A 17,827-nucleotide genomic window follows, 5' to 3' on the forward strand; every position below is an offset into this window, starting at 1 on the left:
AGTGAGGGGCTGAGTGTTGGGACAGGCTGAGAGCAGCTCTGGCTGCAGCAACAGAGCCCATTCATGTCCTGAAGAGAAATAGTTGTTGTCTAGTCAGGCACTACAGGAGCTTCTCAGAGCTGGTTGGGAGCTCTTTGTTAATAATCATTATGATTAATTACCCAGCTGGCACAAGGCAAAGAAAACTCGGTGTGCGAGTAACAACTGCAGGGTTGAAAACAACTCCTCCTGCCTGCCGAGACGTAAAACTCCTCTAAAGCCAAGGAGGACCAGAGGCAAGAAAATATTTTTAGACCTTCTCCTGCACCTTTGTGTTTCATTTCTGTTTATTTCCTTTGTTCAATAGACTGGAAAGACTGCAGTGGAAGAGAAGCTCGGCACAGGGGACACACTGAGGCCCTGGAACGCCTCCTTCAGCAGGTTCGAGCAGCTCATCAGCACTATAATTGCAGAGGTAAGGATAAATATCTCTGTGGTAGGGCACCAGCTGAAGCCTCTGTGGCGCCTGTAATTTTAGCAGTTTTCTAACTAGGTCATACCTTCTCATTCATCAGGAAAAGAAAGATATTAATATTGGCCCATCTGGAATCACTTTAGCACACTATCTTGCTCTTAACCCTTGAAATTAGTTGGATGAAAACATCTGAAAGCTCGAATGCACACACTCACACACACACACAGGCACACCCTTTCCCCCTCTGAACCCTACACACCTATTGATTTGTTTTTCCCTACAAATTAGTTTCCCACAGGATTCCACTGAAATGTTTCAAGGATGTCTCTTTTATTTTTTTTTTTTCTAAGAGGAAATACTTTAGAAAGTTAACAACTGGTTTGGATCAAAAGAGGGGAATTGGCTGCCTCCAAATGGAAGACACTAAATACTCCAGTGGATGCCACTGCCAATCCATAATGAAAAATACTTGCACAATGCAGTGGGAAGATAAGATTGCTACATTTCAAAATAGAATGGATCAAAACTAGGAGAGAGTTCGAATCTCAGCCAAACTTCATTCATGAGAAACAGACTGTGCCTTTAATAGCTCAAGAGCCAAGGCAACAGCTTGGCATTCTTTTTAAAGCATATATAAAAACTCCTGTTCTATACGGGTTGTTGAAAAGTACTATTTATTTTCTTAAAATAAACTTCTAACTGGAATAATGCTTCATTGCAAAGGGACTTATTTCAAACTGAAAAGTTAAACTACCATGAAGTTTTCATTTTTCTTCACCTAGAATGACTGCTGTGTCAAGCTGCATCAATTGATTTAAAATCGCAGAAATACTTGGGGCTAAAATCACCGGGCTGAAATGAAAAGATGCAGCCTTTGTTCTTTACATGCAAATATGTCACCATCACGATGATCCACGGTCTGCCACAACCCATCGTAACCATAGCAACTTAAACGATTCATCTACGGTGCTAGGAAAGGGAAAGAAGATATTGCAAGAAAATGTTGTTTCCCTGATTAAAATTCATGCAAGCATTACCACTTGCAGGTGGTCTTAGTACTGCAAATACAGATGATGCATTCTCTCTCTTACACAGCATTTCCAGGATATTCAAGAATATAATGTGTGTACCATTTTTCTACAGTACAGCTTTTCCCTTCTGGAGTTTGTGCCTATCTCGGGTCTTTCCTGCCATCTTCCTAGTGAACAGGGAGTAAGTGATGGAACATCTGAAACTATTCTCAGTATAAATTGTTTTACTGACATACCGGCTCGGAACAGAAGCAGTTATAAACAACATGCAGAAAATCCCTCCTTTTGAGAATCTGACACCAGGGCCTGGTTCTTATAAAATTCTACCACTCCAGAAATTAACCCCAGTCTCAAACTAGAGCACAGAAAATTCTGTTGTTGATTTCCTAACTCCTTTTCCTTAAATGATAAATAATAACAATACAAAAAATCCATTTAGCTCCGGTTTCTTCTGTGCCCAAAAGGCTGTGGGAGCTCTCATGGGGCAGCACCACATGTGGAGTCAGCTTGAGCTACAGCCATGTCTCCAACCAAATTAAAAAATCTCATCGTTGCTTGTAATGCTAGCATCACACAGTAGTGTATTTTGGACAAATCAGGATGGCAACATCACAGGAGAACCTTTGGAACTTGCTTTAAATATCTGACTGATGTCAATCCCTTGTATTTCACTAATGTGGTAAGGAATCACGACAAAGTTTGCAGGAAAAGGAAGAATTATGCCATCACTTTGGCTCTGAAATTTGATTCTGGTATTTATCAGCCTTGGTGGAGTCTGAGGACTTTGGTCAAGGATCTGAGATAAACTGATGCGTAAGACTGAAAAGTCCAAATAACAGCTTCTATTTCATATAATACAGAGGCCTGATCTAGATTCTTAATTAATGTAAATCTGCATGGTTCAACTGACAGGGATAAAAGTCAGCACAGACATGCTGTCATACACAGGCTGAGGACCTGCCCAGGCATTTATCCTTTATCTTTACCCTGCTTCCCTCTACTAACTCCTTCATCTAACCCTGGCTGGATGTCAACACTGTGATCTCTGTTTGCCACATTTGGTTTAGAGATGTCTGTGAACAGCTGGGCATTGTTTGAGGAGGATCCCTCAATACCACTGATTTGTCTGTGGTTTATTAATGAGAGCAGAATCAAACTCTGCATGAATTAAAGCCCAGTGAGGACAGATGGAACTCAAACGAGGTGTCCAGGCACCTCAGCTGTTCCCGGGGTGATTCCTGTGTGGGATATCCCATTCGTGCTGCTCGGGCTGGCTGAAGCAGAGTGGAGGATGAGTGCAAGGGAGGTGGAAAAACTGAAGGTGATCCATCTAAAAGGTCTGAGGTCACTTGGATAGCACGGGCAAAAGCCTCTGATCACAGAGGAGCTGGAAGGGCAAGACCGTGTGCTGGTGCTCCAGTGGGATCTGGGAGGGGACATTGCCCGGATTCCAGGCAGATCCTTTGCCCAGGTCTGCTCATTCAGGCTCTGCCTTTTGCCCTGTGCTTTGCATTGCAGGGGCTGGAGAAAACAAGCTTACAAAAATACCAGGAAGAATACACTGGAATGTACAGTGAGTTTAAGAGCTTTTGGAATTAGATCAGCTGTTGCTTTTGAACCTGCTCTGTGATATGATGAAATCTCCTAGGGAATTACTTAGGAAGCTTTGCTTTCATATGTTTAATCTTCTGGAAAACCTTGATGATTACAAACAACAGTCATCCATTTGTCTTCATAATACCATGCTACAGACTATCATAACTGAGTTACTACAATTGTATGTCCTGGCAACACTTCAAATATATTTTTAAGTATTTTTTTTTCTTGTACCTCATTTTTTCTAAACAGTTCTGAGTGGATTAAGTAATTGTGTGATGCTTCATTAAGAAAGAAACCCAACTCTTCAGTAAAATTCTTACCAGATATTTTCTTTCTGAAGTTTAATTGAAATGTATTTTACTGGACAAGTCAGAAGTGAAATAAATATGTTCTAATTGTAACTTGATTCACAAGCAGAGCACATAGTTTTAATTGCCTTTAACAAAGAGAAGGATCTCTGATTCCCCAGGACATTTAACATGTTTAGATTATAATTATTTGTGAAATATACACAAGCCGACTTGAGAACCAAGCCATAAACTGAGTTTAGGTAGGGAATTTAAGAAGTTACAATTTTAGCTGTTGAGCCTGACTTTGTCATCCAAAACATACCACACAGTGGTAGAAGACTGTCAGGCTTCTTCATGAGATACAGAATTTTCTTTTGAATGACGTCCCACCTCGAGGTGAGGTAACACAGAATCTGTCATGGTCTCAAGCTATTGAGGTGTCTGGCCACTTTAATTTCTGTGTCTCCATGCACATTATCCCAGTGTCAGCTGTCTGCACTGCATAAAATGTGCAGCTTTAAATCGAGTTTGAATTCATCTGGAAGTTTCCAGCCATTCAATGTAATTTCATAAGGTTACACAGTAAGTGAAAACTCTAAACCCCGCTTTATGCCCTCCACTAGGACTGCAGTGGGATCTAGTTCATCCTGTGCTACTTTGCTTCCCTGTCCAGGGTCACTCCAAAAGATACTTAGCTGTTCCACAAACTGCCTGGCTTGTGGGGGCTGAGATCTCAGATAATTTTGCACTGAGGTAATTCCATTTACTTCCCATCTGCCCCACTTGAGAAGAGGCATCCACTTGTCTAGTGACAGGACAAAGAATTCCAGATAATCTTCCTCCTCAGAGACATGGCACAGCATAACACGCATTCCTTAGAGACCCTGGATATACACAAGCACCAGTGGGCATTGTTCTTCTTCTTCCATGAGGTTGCTCTTAAGTATTAGTTGTATTTACATAAAAATCTGCAAGAAACATTTGCACACCCTACCTTCGAAGAGAAAGGCTGCCAATGTCACAAATACAACTTTTATTTAATTGTTCATTTCAATCCAGGTTTGAATGCTTCTGATCTAAATCTAATCACTGGGAATTCTCTCATCTATGTGTTCACTCCTAGGCTTCTATTAAAAGAGCTCACAGCTCTATTGCTGCATCATTTATTAATATAAACACACTGTGTTGCTACTGGTGCTTTTCTATGAAGGTTACTCTATGTTATTTATTAGTTAATTAAGTAACAGCCAAGGCTCCATTTCCTGCAGATCAAAATTATCCTCTAATCTCAGCTCCATGTTTTCTGGCTCCTACACACATGTTACTGTAAAACAAAAGCAAACAGCAACGTAGGAGAGTTTAAAGTCTCCATCTAGTTTTACATTATTTCTTTTGCAGTTGGCTTCTGCAAAGCTGTGGACTAAACCCAAACCACTGAATAGCCCAATAACATATATTTCACTTGTAATGTGCCCTCTTATTTTAATGCTGCAGTCTCTGGGAGTTTCAGAATTATGTTGCTTTGCCTTCAGCAATTTCCTCCTCCCCTCCCTCCATATAGATGGAGAGAATATAGAAGAAAATAATTAGAATGAAATTTATATTCCTAAATTGGTCTTAACCTTGGAAGAAGGAAACAGGAAGACAGGAGTTCTCATGTAGCATTTGGTTTGCATTACTGCAATACACTGAAAATGCTCACAGTAAAATAACAGTTATCTGAGGAGCTACGGGTAGAAATGCAAAATTAGTATTTTTAAAAGGAAAAGAAAACAAAGGTCAGTAGCTTCAAAGGAGTAGTCATGGATTTGGATGAGTCTGTTAAAACTAAGCTGAACGGTGCACTGGAGAATATGCCATGCATATTCTGGAAAGACAAGGGATTTGATGATCTAATAAGTCTCATACATCTGAATTGTATGATTTCACCCCCAACAGAACCTTGCTCTCTTTGTACTCGCTGTTCCACAGAGCAGCAATTATTGCTAACAATGTGTCTGCTTTCTGGGGCTTTCAACGTGCGAATTATGGTGCAAATTTATTCAGCATTTAAAAATATGCTGAGCACTTCCACAGATGGGGTTGTGACAGCAGCAAATTTAGATGTTCTTTAAATGTTCAAACTTAGAAATCAGTGGGGAGACACAGACAGACACCTCCCATTCTTGGAGGTAAGTGGGAAATAAGTTACTCTGAGAACACCTAAGCAGATGATCAGCAGCTTTCAGCAAATGGTTCTTCATGAGTCATGTTTTTTTTCCCACTGGAAAAGGGTGTCCCTCAAAATGTTTCACACTTCCATCTGGACGTGGATCCATGATTCATCCAAACAAAATAGATCCTGGAAAACTGAGATGCACTTTCACAGCTGCATTTTTTGCCTTTCTTTTCCTGTCACTCTTTTTTTTGTTGGTTTTTTATTTTTAGTTAAATATTCCTGCTGTTTCTCTTACAACAGCATTAAACAGGAAAGACATTGCAAAAGACAATGCAAAAAGAAATCAGTGTTAAGTGCTTTTCAAATGCCACGTGTGGACAACTGACAGTGCATGATACAATCCTGCATGTCCCTGACTGCCATCTATTGGCATCCCCTCCAAACCTGCTCACAGGTACACAGGTGAGGATCCACTCCCATGGGAATGTATTTCTTTGGCTTACAAGGCCATGCATGAGAGAAGGAAAGACATTAAGTCAAATTCGCCAAAGTGAAAAAGAATACAGTGTATAATAATATAACAACTTTTTTTTTTTTTTTTTTTTAGAATACTGGGACAATATTTGAATTTATAATTTTTTTTTTCTAATTGAGAAAGCTGGTCCAGAGGTGCTGGCAGGCACACAGCAGGTCTCAGCTTCCTTGTATTCCAAATTACTAGGGAGCAAAGGTAACTGTGAAAACTCTGAGGCAATTCAGGTGAGTGGAAGTTGTGATGGGGAAAAAAAACCCAAGCAAAAACAGACGCACTGAATGTGATACAAAGAAAGGTGAAGGTCGACCTCATTGTCTCCTTAGAGCTCTTCCTTAGTTTAGACTGATGATGCTGTGATCTTGGTGACTGCCAGGGCACCAATTCTTAGAAGCTTAAGCTACAAGTGGAGAGAAACTGGAGAATCACAACACCAAAAATGCTGACTCAACGGTTCAAATCTCTTCTTGGGTTTTTTGAGTTCCCTTGCAAAATTCACACCATTAAGAGTACACAGTGCTGGTTCAAGCTATACTTTGCCTAGGAGCAAAATATGTTGTATCTAGTCTGAGTTTGCTGCAAGTAAGGAAATTGTTTGCTGGTGTGTATCACTAAGTAATGAAAACACAGTCAAAGGGATGCGTTTGAGCAATTTCTAAATGTTGCTTTTTGAAAGGAAAAAAATGGACACTGACTGAAATTTAGTATTGTGGGTCAAGAAACAAAAGTTCTTTATGAGGCACTAACTGAAATTTAAGAGCTGGGTTTGGTTTCCTTTTTTTTCAATTTTAGAAAGTTCTAAATTACAAAATGCTGGTCGCAAGCAATCAGTTTCCAGGAGCCTGAAGCACCTTTTCCACTCATCGAACAAGTTTGTGAAGACTCTGAAACGGTTTGTCATTCCTTTTATCTTCCTGACACTCAGAGTTTTAGCTGTTGTTGTTATTGTTGTTGTGATAGTGAAAAGCACCTTAGAAATCTGTGTGGAGATGCCACTACCAATGAAAGAGCAATCAGTCAGAATCGAACCTGATTAAATCACACACGTGTGAGACTGACAGGGAAAAAAAGCTCCAGACCTGACTGAAATCAATAGAATCTGTTCATTGTTACTCTTAGAAATGGAGTCAAACTGTAACAGAGTGAAATATTCTGTGCAAACATGAAGTGCAGCTACTGAGGTATTTGGGAAGCACTGCCTCTGTTGCTGCTCAGTAATGAAACTGGGACATTTATTTTATTCATAACATAAAGTGCAGAGCTCAGATATAACATGTTGGAATAGTCCACTGGCAACAAGCTACACACATAGAATTCTCTAACAGGTTTGCAGTCCAGTGTGACCCAACCCTCAGCCTTGATAATTTAGCAATTGGAAGTTGCTTATGCTGGAATTATTTCTTCTTTCATTGCCAGGAGTGTTCAGTTTGCTTTTTCTCCTTTGTATTTTGATAAGAGTTTGATTCTTCCAGAAGAGCTCTCCAGAGTCTTTAAATTCCCTACGGCAACTACTTAACGTATGTAACTAATTGCAAGGGTAAATATTGAGAGGAATGATCTCTATAAACAGTTTTGAAGATATGTTGGCCAAATTACACTCAATTACACTAATGTAAATCCATAATAACCCACCTGATTTCAATTGAGTTACCTCAGATTTGCTCTGAAGTAAACGAGGGCAGAACTAAGCACATTAATGATAAGTTTTAGTAAAATTTCTGATTTCTGAAGGGCATAAAGCCTCCATTATGTACTGTGTACTCTGGCAAAATTCGCACTGAAACGAAATATCAATGGCTTGCACAGATTCATAATTTCTTGGATTCACGTAGTCTCACATCATCTAAAGTGGTAATGCTTCCCAAATATTTTTTAGAATTCACTGACTGAAGTTGCATGATCTATAGAACACAGAATTTAAGACCAGATGATTCAATTTCTCTCCTCAGAACTTAACACCTATGATTCTTTGACTAAATTTGGCATGGATGTGAATAGACATGAAAGGTGTTTGATAGTGTTTCCTTCTCTCTTTAGGGGACTCTACTTATGTGTTATACTTTTTTACAAAGACAATTTGTTAGTAACCAATGAAGATCAAATCCCAATTGTGGAAATCGATGACTCTCACAGTAGTTCAGTTATGCAGGATTTCCTGTGGTTCACAAAGGTAACGGGAGTCTAATTTCATATATTGCTTCTGCAAATCTGTTGCTAGCAGTGCCTAGGCCTCAGCTCATCATTCTGAATACATTCAATTATATAATTAAAAAGCTAAATGATTGAAGTGCTTTATCACTCGTTAAATGCAATTTTCACAAACCATTTATGTGAACTAAATTCTGACTGGGTCACTGACAGCAGCACAATTAACTCTTCAATGCACAATCCTACATCAGTGATTGTTATGTGGGTACATTAAGGTTTTATGAACATTTAGAGAAAGAGCCTAAAGAAATAACTAGAAGTTTTGAATTCGGTATTGTGGCTGTGCCATCATTCAAGTTCTCTTCACACTATTTTTTTAAGACCCCAAAACCAGTAAATAATTTTGTACAATAGTCCAAAATCAATTGAACCAGGTGCATGATGTTTACAGAACACCTTCTGTGTCTGAGTCAGTATCTGTGTCATGTTTCTCCAGGCAGCTCTTTGCCATCCACAGAAACTCAAAATGAGCGATACCCACTGATCTTTCCAAGTCCAAAACGCTGTTTAGCTTCATTTCTGCTTTTGTAAAGGCTGAGAACAAAACCTGATTGAACTGGATATATTTTTACAGTTGTCTTGCATGTGGGATGACATCAGATGGCTGAGGCAGAACATGGCTGTGTCCGTGTCCTCATCAACAGCCCTCCAGGCCAGGCAGAAGATGCTTTCAGCAGCAGCACAGCTACAGGTGCGTTCCATGGCATATTCCTGGCTATTAACTCAGAGACTTTCTCATCTCCAGGGGACAGTGCTGCCAGCTGTCCCTCCAGCCTGTTCTTTGAAGCAGAAATGAGGCACTGAGCCCCTCCTGCCAGCTGGGAGCAGGAAGGGACATTAGAATTGAGGGGCAGGGAACACAAAGAAAAGAAACAACAGTGGCAGATGAAGAAACAAACAGATATGAACCAGTAAATAGTGACCACAGACAAGCCTGTGGGTTTGCAGGTTGGGAATTCAAGAGTTATAATCCTAATATTTGCTGCCCAAAAGCCTCTTATAGGCCTATTCATTATTAATTATTAATCTATTAATGAAGCATTTAAACTCTGGGTAAGATTTAGCACTCCCTTGTGCTGTGTGGGAACATGCAGCAGTAGGCAGCTTCTGTCCCTGACAGGAAGGACAAACACACTGCTGAAGTTGCCAAAATATGCTCCTTATTCACCCAGGCTCACAAAGTACAACTTCTAGGGTAGAGCTTCACTGTCTGACAAACAGGTAGTGGTGGTGTGGATTGTCAGTGGGGAAAATAAAAACAATTCTTTCATTAAGTTCTCCGTCGAGCTGCCAAAAGTTTTAGGTTAAAATGTGCCTTTGTGCACAGAACAAGTCAGATTCCTATTTAGACCCTTAAAAACAGAGACTGAGAGATTAAGTGTTGCACAGATCTTGCCTGTGGTAAGGACAGCAACACTACATGCACAATTCATGCCATGTGTTAAAGGCATAGCAGTGACTCTCAGGATTGTTCTATTCCAATCTCTGCTACAGATACAACCTGAGTCACCTAAACCTTTGGTGTCTCAGTCCACTACTTGTTACCCAAACAGAAATTATCTCCAGCATTACATTCTGACATTTATTGTAAAGCTTTGGAGGTGGTTTCATGATACCATAAAATCTCTAGCTGGAAGGCAGATATTTTCATTAAAATATTTGCTTTTATGGGAAAATACATTCTCAAAAAACTGTGTGCATAATCCTTACAGGAAAAAAAAGTAAGGCCTCACTTTCTGCTACCTTTTGCTTGAGTGGAGGCACCAAAGCTTCCCATGAGTCTGTGGCACAGCCATGGAGTTAATGAAGATCCCCATCGCTGGGCACGTGTTGGCCACACGTCATCCCGCAATAACCCGCTTTACAGCAGCTCTGAGAGCCACACACTTCGGGGCCAGTATTAGGAATATCCACCTGGGGTTTTGTTTTACATCTTCTGGCCAGGCACGCTTTACAGGAGAGCAGCCTTCCTGGGCAACCACCTGTCCTGACTGATTTCCCCAAAGTGCCCCGAAATATATGGAATGCCAGCCTGCTGCTCCTTTATTGGAGGACCACCTGTGTGAAGCAGCAGCTGCCTGTCAGTCCTCTGAGCTGTCACTGGAGAAAGTTTTAACTATATCTGCCGAATATTCCCTCTGGTGTGGTTGGCTCAGCTCAGGTAGCACACATTCCTCGGGTTAGCTCAGCTCCATTCCCCCTGTGCAGATTCCCTTCAGCAGAGCATTGCCAGCCCGCATGGACTGCACTCAGGGATAACCAGCAGTCCCAGGACATCATGTTATTATTTGTTACCAGGGATGCAAAGCCCTGAGATACAGCAAATGTGCCCATGTGGTGTCTTGCTCTGCTGAATTTCTGGCAAATTTACTGCCCTTAATGTCTGTTCTTGTAGCTTGGTCCCCGATGAACACAGGGACTGTCACCGATCTGCCAACCTCTAACGGTGTGTGGCCTAATGGGATCCACCAATGGAAGGATCTCAATAAAGTTTATATGGTTGAATACATTTTATTGAGGAAGTTAATAGACTGACTCCACAGGAATTTAGGACAGAATGGAAAAGATCAGTGACAACACAGCTGCTAAGGGACTAGATCAGGAGATTCAGAGACAACAGGGACTGCAATTTTGCCTGTTGTTACCACTAGACAATAAAGCAAACAAAACACAAGTGATGGGGTGCCAAGCTGAGCAGACAAAAACTTTTTTAGTCTATTAATCAGTCCTACATTGATGTTAGTAAGTCCCCTGTTTTCTGTGCTGGAATCCACTCACCACACACACTCAGTGACAGTCAAGAACTGCTTGTTTTCATCTCGGCACATTCACGTGTTGCAGTGATTAATATGACAACTAGATGGCTATGTCTGCTGCAGTGACTTATCCCAGCTGGAGACACATGGATTAACACAAAATGCACACTCAAGACAGCCAGTGTTAATCAGAGATGGAAACAAACCTCAAAAGGCACAACAGTTAAAAAAGGCAGAGGGGAAGTGCTGTACTGACACCAACAGTTTGCCCTGGAGAGGGATGGATAAAGCCAAAATTATTATGCCACATAAAGGGCAGTCACGGTGGTGCCTACCTAGAGCTTATAAACAACTTAATAATACAGCTCATAAGTAAATATTGCCTGCTAAGTACAGATAAATAATTTCAGGGTAATCTACCAGTTTACAATGTCATTAGGTTAACGTACAGCACTTCCCTAAACATACAATGTGCTTCATTGTGAATTCAAGTTTTCGTTTCAAACTATCCCTCTCCCTTATCCAGCTTACTGCAGATCTCTTGAAAAATCACAAAGTAATGAGCATATTTTAAATGTTAGGCATTTTTCTTTAAGACATCTGGGAATCTCTTCAGTGGCTGGTCACTGGATTGAGTGTGTTTGCACCTATAAGCAGATGCCTTACTGTGTGAGGAAAGGGATTTTGACCAAAATATGTATTTTATGTGGAGCCTTTTAAAATTACTTTTCTTTAATCCTCACATATTTTCCTGGAGAGCTTTGCCCTGGTAGTTTTGTTAGTTTCTGCCTGTTTTGTCTAGCACATTCTTGGTATCTGAAGTAAAAGGGTCCGTGTCTTTTCGAATCCTGTGTTTCTTCACAAACACACTCCACAGTTAAGCTACAGAATTATTTACATTCAACACAAATATCTCTTGCTTTTGTTCCTGAAAATACTCTGAATAATTTTAAAACAGGGAGCAGAAAACTGAGATTACAGTTAATGGAGAAAACATTTAAAGTGTCTGTTCTGAGTGATTTGGGGAAAGAGGAAGAATTTTAGATAATCTCTGACATTTGGTTCCGAGGAGGTTCAGATAAACACCAAGTTCTTCAGTAAGCTCAGATTAAAGGAGCCACTGCTGGACCAATACTGAGTGCTTCTGAAAATTGCATCCTTCATCTTTACATGACTGAGCAAAACTAGCAAGTTCAGCCCAAATAAGTGAATTACTTTGCATCATTTCCTTTCACAGAGGTATTGGGTCATTGTTCTCCATTAAACATTGGACTAAACCCTGCTGGACCAAATATACTGGATGACCCACAACTCCATCCACAGACACAGCCTACGGAAAAACTTCTCCTTTTCTCACTAAACGATCCGACTGCAGGGCAAGGGTTTCAGAAACATTGTGTGTCTAGTTTTTATTGAAGTCAACAGGGCTGAGAACAAACCTAAGTTTCACAAAACTCTCCTGCTATGTGATAAATAACTTCTATTTTATAATTTGCTTGTTTTCTAGAATTTGCTGGGAACTCACAACTTAGGCAGAGTTTTTTATGAACCAATCAAGGATCGACATGGCAATATGCTGATAGTTACTGTAAGAGAAGTGGAGAGTCTGTATTCATTTTTTAATGGCAAATGGATGCAGGTATCCAAACTACAAAGCCAGAGGAAATCCCTTTCAACTCCAGAGGAGCCAACAGCATTAGACATCTTGCTCATAACAATCCAGGTAGTGCTTTGCTTCTCTTACTGTGTGTTATTTGCTTTTGTAAAGCCTGTGCCAGAGCCCTGATTTTTGGAAGCGTCTTGTAGAATTTTAGGCCAAAGTCCAGTGCCCAATAAAATTAATGGCAAGGCTCCCATTGAAAGCAAAGACTTATATTACTTCCAGTGAGTCTGGGATCAGATCCTTAATATGCAAAATATCCATGAGATTTGAAAGAAACTACCTCAAAATCCTAGCAGAGAATAGTAGTTTCTATCAGTTTCGGGAAACCATGCTTTGGAATTCTGTAGCAAGGGATATAAAAAGCTTTAAAATTCTCTGGGATGTTCTTAAGCACCTCTACAGACACTTAGAATTTCTACACTCCATAAGCTTTTTCCATCCAACCTTGAAAACCAAATCTAGGTTTTAAACTTTACTGTTCTACTTTAATAAACTTGTTCTGTGGGGTTCAGGGTTCCTTGGAGCCTGGTATAGTTGCTGAAGAATTCTTTACTGACCATAACCCACCTTTAATTTCTGCATAACGTGCTCCTAGACTTACAGTTTGGAAAATACCATGGTAAGGATTGATCTTGGAAGTTGCTTGGCATAGACAGTTCAGTTACCAAGACTGAGGGATGTGGGGGTTCAGCCCTTCAAGAATTGGGGTATCTGTAAATTCACATTAAACAGTTTATGGTAAGATTAATACACGTTTTCTGTAGGTAACAGCTACCTACTTCTCCCAGTATATCAGTAGCAAATCTCCCTAAAAATCAGTTGCACAGTTACCCAAAATACAAGACAAATTGTCATCTTAGTCCTTTCTTTAGCACCCTCGATGAGATGATGACTTGCTGTGATTAATTTTTGAATTAGAGGCACTTTCTTGGGCAGAGACTCTGCTTTTCATACCGGGAAGTCACAGGCAATCAAATTATATGTTACCAGGTTTTAGGAACGTTCAAAAATTTCCAAAAGACAATAAAAACTACCTGATCTATGTTAGATTTAATGTTCTAAAGTGCATTAAAGGTGCAGAAAAATGTCAATCTGGGCAAAAGTTTTATATTAGGAAAAGCAAAATACAGGCCTGATCAGATTTCCACAGAGATCCTAGTGGAAAAAATGTTCCCCTAATGGTTTACACATTCCTATCTAATGCCCACCCTTTCTTCAATTACTTGTTTAATCATCGAATGGGTATTTTGTTCATGAAGTGCTTGTGAAAATGAGGGTCTAATTGCACTGGTCAGAGCCAAGCATAGCACTGGCAGATAATTTGATGGTTCCAAGAGTAAAGGCATAAGGCCAGGTGTCTTAATCCTCACCCACTGCAGAAGCACACATTTCTCAGGATGGCAGCAGACATCACTTTTTGGGTAGTTTTGGAGGACTGCTATACATAGCCTTAAAAATGTCTCCTGGCCTCAGCAAATACACCATCAATACTCTTTTCTCCTATGCTCCATCTGTTGGAAAAGATATTTGCTCAGAAAAATGCTGCCACTAATTCAATTTTATAAAATACCAAGCGCCAGGCTCGCAGGGAACTCCGTGGTGACAGCAGGTGATACAGAAAGGTTTTGGGGAGCTGCAGGTTGGGATTTCTTTGGGCACAGTCCTGGCTCACACAGCCACTCTCTCGCACCTGCCCCAGGTGACAGCTTCTCCCCAGTGCTCTGTCTGTGCAGCCATGCACCAAAGCTGAACCAGGGAACTCCTCTGCCTCAAAAACAAGTTGTTTTTCAGATGAATCAGCTCCCTGACCCAGCTCACTGCTGAAATGATCAGACGGGAGGCAGAGGTGGGGGTTATTTAAGCCAGTTTAAACACCAGAGTTGTGGAAGATTGAAACCCCAGGTTGTCAGAGCCAATTCCTGCACGACATGGAGAGCTTAGGGATCCTGTGTACGGCTTTAAGTAAGAAGTTGTCCAAGTGCATCCAAGATACCAGGGATTATTCTCATGCTTAAGCATGTGCTTAAGTGCTTTGCGAATTGGGAACGCACTTGAAACAAAACGGCGGCTGTAAAAACAGTTGTTGCTTTTTGATCTCAAACTCTTCTGCTTATGTGGAAAAAAAATCTGAGATTTTTATGTAGGACTGTTTCCCTTAAAACAGGACATACTTTCCTATCACAAACGAAGTCAGCAACGCCTCCCTCCCGGCCTGTATCTGGGCTACCTTAAACTCTGCAGTTCTGTGGATCAAATCAAAGTGCTGGTGCTGCAGAAGTTGCCCAATGTCCTGTGTCATGTTAAAATCCGGGACAACAGCAATGTCTCCAAGTAAGTAAATATATATATATATGTATTTACACACACATGAGAGAGAGAATATTTAAGTTTGAAACAACTGATCAAGTGTAAATGCCAAGGCAATTCTGACATTGCAGAATTGTGGGCGGCACGAAGGTTTGGCTCAGGTGTGTGGCAGAAAGGCTTGGCTCAGGTGTGGCCATCCCAGAGATTGGCTCTGAGCTAAACAGGTGCACCTGTGTCTCCCCAGCAGTCTGAAGGCCAGCCCAGAATATGTGCATATGACCCTGCTGGTTTCTAAGGATGGTATTCCATGGTCATTCCAATTCTGCACAGAATTGACCTGTTCATAAGATCACAGCCTGCAGCCCTGATTTGGCCTCCAGTGGATTCAGTGCCACCCTCCTCACTGATTTTCACTGACCACAGTGTGGGTGATTTTCCTGTTCATTCTCTTGTGTCATAACTGGTTTGTCACTCTAAACTGCAGCAAACACACAGTAACTGAAAAGCATATTTACAAATGTGACCACCCAATGAATTGCTGTGCTCTGGGAAAGTGATTTTCCCTTTGTCCACCCCTTCCCTTATCAGCTGGCAAGTGCACTGTTTGCACTGCCTGGTCATTGCCTAGTGGGCAACACATTTTATTGGCTTTTTTTTCTGGACCTTTTTAATCCCGTATCATTTCAGAAACCAGCTGAGAATTTTGCATGAGGAAAAAGGAACTGGATATCTACATGGATAACAAGGACATCCAGAATGTAGTAGTTAATACTAACAACAGTGTTGGAAGGAATATAAAGCCTAATGCTTCAGAGTTTATAACAATCCCCGACTCTTGAAGTTTAAGACCAGATCTTTATTTAGGAGCAGATTGTACCACATCTATTACTTGTCTTGTAGTGGGATTTCCTGGAGGTTTTTTTCTTCCTTGAATGTTTGATTCTGGCTGCTTTTCAAGACTGAATACTGGGCAGGGTGAATTAAGGATTTGATCCAGAGAGATGACTCCCATGTTTATCAGGTCTCAAATGGACATATATTGAGCAAAGCAGGAAGTCCTTTGGCTGCAGTGAGAAGAAGAGTCCATCACTGAGATTAAACTTTCCACTACTGGTTGTCATTTCCAATGTATGCTTTTTTTAAAGCATTGTGGTAAATCGGGAACGAAGAACATGAAAGAGAAAACCTGGAGTGAGAAGCCTTAGTGAAATATTTCAAAGGCAGTTGGACTTGCAGAGGTTTGCAAGGAACGCTCAGCCTGATGTACATGTGCTAGAAAAATTAAAACTTTTCAAAGTTAAATTTTTAGCCCCAAACAGTTGAGATTGCACAGGTTTAGAAGTTTTGGGTATATGAGGATTAAACGATCAACAGATCCCCAATGCACATACACTGAATTCCTGCTTGTGCACTGAACTTTTGTTATATTTCTAATTTTAACTTGACTCAACATACAGAGATGAGTGGGAATGGATCCAAACACTTTCTGGCTCAGAATCTGTGGAAAGTATGGATCATACTTCAGACTGCCCTACTCAATTGTTCTTGTACGAGCTCCAGACGGCAGTGAAAGCTCTCCTCAAACAGATCAATCTACCTCTGCATCAGGTATTTATCACCTTTTTAAAAATTGATTCTTTAAGAACACAACTAAAAGCTACAAACTGTGTAATTTGCAAGTAGGGATTCAGTGGCAGGGCTACAAGACAAGGAAAGCAGAGGAGGTTTGTATTCCAATATTCTAAGTGTGTGGAGGGGGAATATCTCTGATAAACAGTTTCCTGGATATTCGAACATATAAGGATTAAGAGACAAACTTCAATTAGCTCCTATTTTTCTATTTTTCCATCTGTTAGCATATTTGTGACACTTCAGGCAGGTGCAAATAAGCACTTATGCAAGACACTGGTAGTTCTGAGCACCTTTACCCAATTGACAAAGAAAATTATAGGTATTTTTCCAGGCAAGCAGAGCATCTGAGGTTTAGAGTGAGGCTGTATGAAGGGGCTGCTAATGACACAGCATGTTGCTGTTCTTTTACACCCAGATAAACGTAGCACTTTTAAAACACACATCTCCAGACCTCCAGATTGCTGTGGGTGAGGAGAGGTATCTGGCTTCTGGCTTTACATTTAGGTACAAGAAATGCACATGTGAATAAATAAAGTCAGGGAGGATAATCTATGATGTGAAAGATCTGTGAAAAAATAAGCTAAGAAGTTTGTTTCTTGTTTACATGAATTCAATTTTATTTTGGTCTACAAGGGTAAAGAGGTCTTAAAGTAGAAGTAAATCATCTTTATATTCACTCCAAGGTCTGTTTGTGCAGCTAGAAAGATGTGGCCTTAAAATAAATTAATCTGGTTCTACATTTCTCGATTTTGAAAGGTTTAGGCTTTGCTTTTAAAAAGGAATCCATCAGTGCTGCACCTTCTAGCCTGGGAAGAGCCAAGTAAGACTCAAGTAAATCCAAAATTAAGACAGATGGTGTGCTGCCTTGTGGTCAGTCACTCTAATTCAATAGGGCTCTGTACAGGTCTCTGTGTTACTGTATTTGCTTGGAGGTTATAGCTTTTGTGCATCTTTTTTGGTTTTCTTTCAGAGTTAGGGACTAAAATATTTAAATCACTGTGCAAAATGTTCCTGAGGCTGCAGCTCAGCCAAGCATTTGAGCTCATCTATTGTGCATGAGAGACAGACATCAACATGACCTTGCACTTCAACACACTTGCAAGTGGTTTGATGGCTCAGGACCAAACTTTGATGTTAATGAACTGAATTTTTAATTCAACAGATTTATTGATGTATTTTTATTCTTTTTTGTGGTGA

The 17,827-nt window shown here is 40.5% G+C and overlaps 1 protein-coding gene across 4 annotated transcripts in view; it reads left to right on the top strand.

Annotated features, from left to right (window-relative positions):
• Window positions 1-17,827, top strand: part of ANKFN1 (ankyrin repeat and fibronectin type III domain containing 1) — a 119,351-nt gene that overhangs the window by 88,591 nt on the left and 12,933 nt on the right. For all 4 annotated transcript variants that reach the window (XM_027882423.1, XM_027882424.1, XM_027882425.1 and 1 more), the window contains 7 exons: window positions 347-454; window positions 6,857-6,956; window positions 8,102-8,234; window positions 8,847-8,963; window positions 12,536-12,751; window positions 14,856-15,022; window positions 16,456-16,606. In XM_027882423.1, the coding sequence (XP_027738224.1) occupies window positions 347-454; window positions 6,857-6,956; window positions 8,102-8,234; window positions 8,847-8,963; window positions 12,536-12,751; window positions 14,856-15,022; window positions 16,456-16,606 (992 nt within the window). The remainder of the gene's footprint in view (window positions 1-346; window positions 455-6,856; window positions 6,957-8,101; window positions 8,235-8,846; window positions 8,964-12,535; window positions 12,752-14,855; window positions 15,023-16,455; window positions 16,607-17,827) is intronic.

This window comes from Empidonax traillii, unplaced genomic scaffold, assembly GCF_003031625.1.
Source record: "Empidonax traillii isolate 1590-97213 ecotype Southwest subspecies unplaced genomic scaffold, ASM303162v1 scaffold105:size1093405, whole genome shotgun sequence".
NCBI lineage: Eukaryota > Metazoa > Chordata > Aves > Passeriformes > Tyrannidae > Empidonax > Empidonax traillii.